The sequence below is a fragment of the Nymphaea colorata genome, chromosome 5 (genome assembly GCF_008831285.2).
Source record: "Nymphaea colorata isolate Beijing-Zhang1983 chromosome 5, ASM883128v2, whole genome shotgun sequence".
NCBI lineage: Eukaryota > Viridiplantae > Streptophyta > Magnoliopsida > Nymphaeales > Nymphaeaceae > Nymphaea > Nymphaea colorata.
This window is the reverse complement of record NC_045142.1, coordinates 6,129,512-6,135,030: the sequence shown is the minus strand read 5'-3', so window position 1 is coordinate 6,135,030 and position 5,519 is coordinate 6,129,512. Positions and strand designations below refer to the sequence as shown.

General features: G+C 37.7%; 1 protein-coding gene across 1 annotated transcript; it reads right to left on the bottom strand.

Moving 5' to 3' along the window:
• Nucleotides 1-521: 521 nt before the first annotated feature.
• LOC116254607 (enoyl-[acyl-carrier-protein] reductase, mitochondrial) lies at nucleotides 522-5,264 on the bottom strand. The gene is made up of 10 exons (XM_031630091.2): nucleotides 4,876-5,264; nucleotides 4,214-4,311; nucleotides 2,749-2,880; nucleotides 2,433-2,576; nucleotides 2,241-2,343; nucleotides 1,504-1,603; nucleotides 1,204-1,280; nucleotides 1,043-1,121; nucleotides 812-930; nucleotides 522-718 (listed from the first exon to the last, which is right to left on the bottom strand). The coding sequence occupies exons 1-10, from the start codon at nucleotides 5,085-5,087 to the stop codon at nucleotides 622-624; spliced, it is 1,161 nt and encodes a 386-aa protein (XP_031485951.1). The 5' UTR covers nucleotides 5,088-5,264; the 3' UTR covers nucleotides 522-621.
• Nucleotides 5,265-5,519: the final 255 nt, after the last annotated feature.

The following is a 5,519-nucleotide window of genomic DNA, read 5'->3' as shown; positions in this document are numbered from 1 at the left end:
TCGTTTGTGAATAAGAGAGATTAAAAATGTTATTTTGAATTTAAAATGTTTAAAAACAGTAAAAAATCGTTTAAAAAAGTAAACACTTTAAATAAATAAATAGTCACAATACTACCTTAACAATAACATTTTAATATAAAACAGAAAAATTTGTTGTAAAAGACGAGGCTCTTACCCCCTCACTCTCTCTTTCTTTCCTTATAATTATCTATACATTCTTTTTGAGAAGGCAATTTCCCCATCTTTTCAATAAAAGAAAGAAACTTAAATAATGAATATGGCATGGTTTTTTCAGCTTGTGCTGTCATTTTCCACATTCATACTTGAAAAAAAAAAACCAATTTTAGTTAATTAGTTTTAGTGTCATAGGGGACTGAAACGCCAACCCTAATGACTTAAGACCCAATTGCTCTATATTAAAAAGCGTGATGAAAAGTGACAGCAAACAACCAATTCAGCTTGAATCCACCGATCTCTAGCCGATTCAAGCCAATTCAGCCCAATTACTGAACAATAGAGAATACAGTAGCACATCTAAAATATTATTCAAGGCTGAAAGAAGTTATTGAATTCTCTTGGTAAAGCAGCATATTTTATATTCGAAAGTGACATTTACACGCCTTAGTGAAATTTCAGAACCTGTTTTGGATGACTCCCATGTTTCCCTAGTGCCCTGGAAAAAGCCAGATCAAAACTCTCAAACGGAACCATTTGCAGCCTGAAAAAAAGTGCACATATGATTACAGAACAATCCAACACTAAAATAAGTAGTAATAAACTTGGTGGCAGGGTTGTAGAATGAGAGACATACTCGTATTTCAATTGCCCATCCTTCACTAAGCTCAACAGATAATCAATCATTACCCTGCATTCCTTTGCCTTGTCTGAAGTCATCCACCTTTGCAACCAAAAGCCACGGAGTGCAAGATCCTGTTACAACCCAGCACAATAAGAACATGATCTCTTTTTAAAGAAAATAAAAGGTCTGGTAGTTGACCATTAACGGCTGACATGACTAGAAAAAAATTGTCCTCAGATTCACCTTAAAAATGAAAGATGAAGTGGAAACAGTGACTGGCTTCTTAGACATGCCACCATAAGTCACCATAGTCCCTCCATGCCTGTGGAAAGTCAAATCTTGTATTAATCTGTTGAAAGCAACAATTAATATGGAATCACATCTTAATTAAGGAAGCCTCTCACCTCAATAACTTAAGCACCAAACTGGCAGCATTTCCACCAATACAGTTGAAACCTAATACGGGTTCAGGAAGGCCACGCTAGAAGTATGACACAAACAAAAGATACTTCAGATGCAACAAATATAGTATCTTATTAGTGGAGATAAATTAACAAAAAACTAGATGGCAGAGTCCCAAAAATGTTCAGGGATATGAGGAAACGAATTAAACAGGCAGAGCCCCCAAAAGCTCAAGGATACAACAGAACGTTAACAAGGTCTCGCCTACACTAGTGAATCTCAGTAAGAGCAAGCAATTCTACCAAAAAAGCCTTGATGTCCTTCAGTTGCAAATCGCTTTCAGTGTAAACCTCATTTGCACCAAGCTCTTTCAGTTTCTTTATCACTTGATCTGCGCCAAGCCTGTGCCAGCAAACAAAACAATGTTGGAAGCAATAATAATAAAAAACAAAGAACTAAAAACAATTTTTTGAAGGTCCTGAAGGTAATATGCATTTCACTATACATGTAACGGTTGCTGCCCACTAAAACAAAATAAAGGGAAAACTGAAACCAGCAATAACGGTAATGAAAGATGCCGTGCATGGCCCTAGCCACGGATCTGGATTTTGTTAAACTTTAAACAACAATCAAGCAAGATTCACATTTACTTATATACAGAACATAGATTATGCAGTAATAAGCAGCCAGGAAGCAATATTATGTACCAAAGAGTAACATGCAACCACTTGTCAATATGATTGAAACATGGAGAATTTACAAGATCATAAGTCCCAAAATGTAATGATCAAGTGGTTGGAAGAAATATAATGTTAACTGCACCCTAAACTTTCTCATAATCATATTCAGAAACAGGAAGTTATTCTGTCTACATCAAGATATGAAAATTTTAACAGTTCCCCTATGTCCAAGGGACTAAAAAGATTGTGCAAGGTCAGCAAAAACCACAACACAAACAAAATTAATTCTAGTTGTCACCCACAAAATGTCGCTGAAGAATGTCAAGAATAGATTGCATAACATGCATAAAATGGTGCACCTGTCTCTGATAATATTAACACTGTGGACTCCTCTAGCCCGTGCAAGTTGAATAACACATTGACCCACAATACTTGTTGCGCCATTCTGTACAATAACATCTCCTGAACATTTCCAGAACCTCTTTTAGATGCAAGGTGATGCACAAAAGTAATCTAGTAGGCTGCAACTGATCAAGATAAGCATGTGATACCAGATTTGAGATCAACAAAATCCTCCAACATCCGGAGAGCTGTCAAAGGATTTACAGTCACTGTGGCAGCATATTCCATAGGAATATCTTTTCTAACTTTGTGCCATGCATCCTCTGGCTTGACAATATAACTCTGCCATGTCCCTAAGAATCACATATTGTGTCATGTGTACAAACAACAAATAGCAGAAAAAATGCCAATTTTTGTGGCACACGTCTAGTAGAACACCAACCTAACACCATTAGACAGCCAGCATAACTGAAAAGAGTTAGAAATGGAACAATGGAGACCAGGCAACTTCAGTGCTGACATTACCAAAAGATGGAGGAGAAGGTATCACCCAATCACCAGGAGAAAGGTTCCTCACGGCAGAACCCAATGAAAATACTTCCCCAACCCCTTCATATCCACCAATTGCAGGTACTGGTGGCCGGATTGGATATACACCTGCAAAAGGAATAAAAGATGACATGCAGGAAAAAAGCAAAGGAAATTCAATACTAAAAAACACATAGGAATCAGCAGCCAAGATAAGATATAATATCAGAAGCCTGTGAGATCTTACAATATCTAAGCAGAACCATATGCTTTCCTTTGTAAACCAACAGGTAGGGTAATCTGAGCAGAACCAACTTGAAACTAGAATTTCACCTAAATGCTAGAAGCCTAGAAGTAAAAATCAAAGCTGAAAAAAAAAACACAAGATAGCAATGTAAAAGGAAAAGATGTATCAAAATAAACAAACGATAACATGAAAACATTGATATATCTACATAGAAAAACTGAAAAAATGAAATGCAACACAAGAAAATATTTGCAATGGATAACTGCAAGAGTGGGTCTGAATGTCTTGGACTATCAGTTTAAACTTCAAACTGCATACCATGATTAAAGGCTTTTCTCACAAATTCTTATTCTAGCATTATAGATAATAGCAGTAGTAAAAAAAATGACATAAAAACAAAATTTTCTTGGTTACAAGCTTGGCAGACCACCCCACCCACTCCCCACCCCCGGGCGCCTCCCTCTTGCAGGAAGAGACCTCCACCTAGTTAGTGAAAAGGTCAAACTCTGAAAAAGCATATCAGATCCTCAAAGTATTAATTAAAAGGAAAAGACTCTTTGTTTTTTCCAACCACACAGTAATACAATTAAATAACCAAAGTAGTCTTAGTAGACCTAGGAGCTCCAAGATGTTAGATCCCATACTGAAAACGCGTCAAATAGCATCATATGTACATGACAGTGAATGTGGATATGCCTTTGTGCATCTTTAATCACTTAATTATCCATCATATGTTTTTCATAATATTTTAGTGAATATGCTTTTATATAACAAAATATCGAAAGCATATATACTTTACAAGTTAAAGCAAGTCTTCCTTAATTTCAACAAAGTTCCATACTGTGCTTCCTACTTTATTCAGCTCTTTGTCATTGTGTATCTGAATTGAAAATAAGAATGGCTGCACAGTTAAGTCGAATGGCATGCTCTAGAACCAAATTTCAGAACTACTGTCGAGTGCTTCTGCAAATCGTACTTCTGCCAAGTTATTTGCCTTGAAGATTATAATTTTCCTGTCATCTACGACCTATGCGAAAGAAAGCATTTTATTTAATAAAGTACAAACATCTTACTCAACAATCAACATATATGATATATCACCTCCATGAAATTGCAAAATTCATATATGCTATTATTGACACAAAAATGGTAGATCAAAAAAATTGTAAACAAGATCCATTCGACTCTGAAAAGTGTCTACGCTTAAAATCGCACCTTCAATTCTATTGATGTCGGAGGGATTGATTGGTGCTGCCAGCATCTTGACACAAACATCTTTTTCGCTTAAGTTGACGGGAGGAAGATCAACCAATCTGCAGGTTTGAAACCATGAATATCAGAACGGAGCGCACGATTATGACACCAACTATAACCTGGAACAGTAGGAGGAGTTTAAGATCTATCAAACAACAGTTCCTTATTTCCATAATACAATTCATGTTAAGCTATGGAGGTTACTCTTTTAGTTTTTCTTATGAATTGTGATGCAACCAATAAAATAAACCACATAAGTAATGAGGCAAATCATGCTTTGGAAATCGAATTATGACACCAACTATAACCTGGAACGGTAGGAGGAGCTTAAGACCTCTGAAACAACAGTTCCTTATCTCCATAATACAAAAACGGAAACCCGGACACCCATTTCAGAGATAATGAGAGTGGTCAGTGCCATGTTGCATTGTTCAAAAAAGAATAATCTCAAGCATTTTTTACATGTCCAACCAATGGTGGCTCTGTTTCTTCAGAAAAGCAAGAAGCTGTTGAGGAGCAGACGAAGAATAAATGGGTACGATCGAATTCCCAACAATTAACTACGAGAGTGAACAAGAAAGAACTCAGAGAGAGAGAGAGAGAGAGAGAGAGAGAGAGAGAACCTGGTGACTTCGACAGGGGGGCCCTCCTGATCGTAGACGGCGGCCTTGGAAGGTGGGGAGGCGCTGCACGCAGAAGAGAAGACGCGGAGGAGAGAGCGGCGACCTGGCGGCGCGGAGAGGAGACATCGCCGGAAAAAGGGTGGAATCCGTTGGGACAATCTCGTTGCTTCTCTACCTCCACCGCACCTGCCGATAGCAATGCTGCCACTCATCCTTGCCTTCTCCTTCTTCACCTCTGCTCCCTTCTGAGCGTAGAAGACGTCTCTTTAGTTTTGCATCATCAAGCACAGAGCATGCCATGGCGAACCCTGGACGGTCTGTACAAGGTGGCCATAGGATTGATACGGGTACTTCGGAAACTCGGTATATGCGTATGAAATTGGAACTATATACGAAGATTCTTTAGTTTAGATATATGTGGTATGTGATGGCCCTATGCGGTCATTCCTTTGAGAAGAAAGAAGAATGTAACCCGCATGAAGTACCAAAAATGTTTGTTCTTCAGGTCAACCATAGTTGCATAGAGCTGAATGAAGTGATTAATAGATAAGTGTTTTTTTGCTGTTTATAAAAGCTTTAGATTTAGCTGTGTTGACGTCTCTCTTTTTTTTCGGGCATGGAGCACTAAAAAAGTTTAGTTTATA

Excerpts from the sequence above, each read along its gene's own strand:
- LOC116254607 (XM_031630091.2), bottom strand. The coding sequence starts at position 5,087 with ATGAGTGGCAGCATTGCTATCGGCAGGTGCGGTGGAGGTAGAGAAGCA. Across the intron at positions 1,604-2,240 it reads GTTAATATTATCAGAGACAG|GCTTGGCGCAGATCAAGTGA; the intron begins GTGCACCATTTT and ends TTGCTGGCACAG. Across the intron at positions 931-1,042 it reads CTTCATCTTTCATTTTTAAG|GATCTTGCACTCCGTGGCTT; the intron begins GTGAATCTGAGG and ends GGGTTGTAACAG.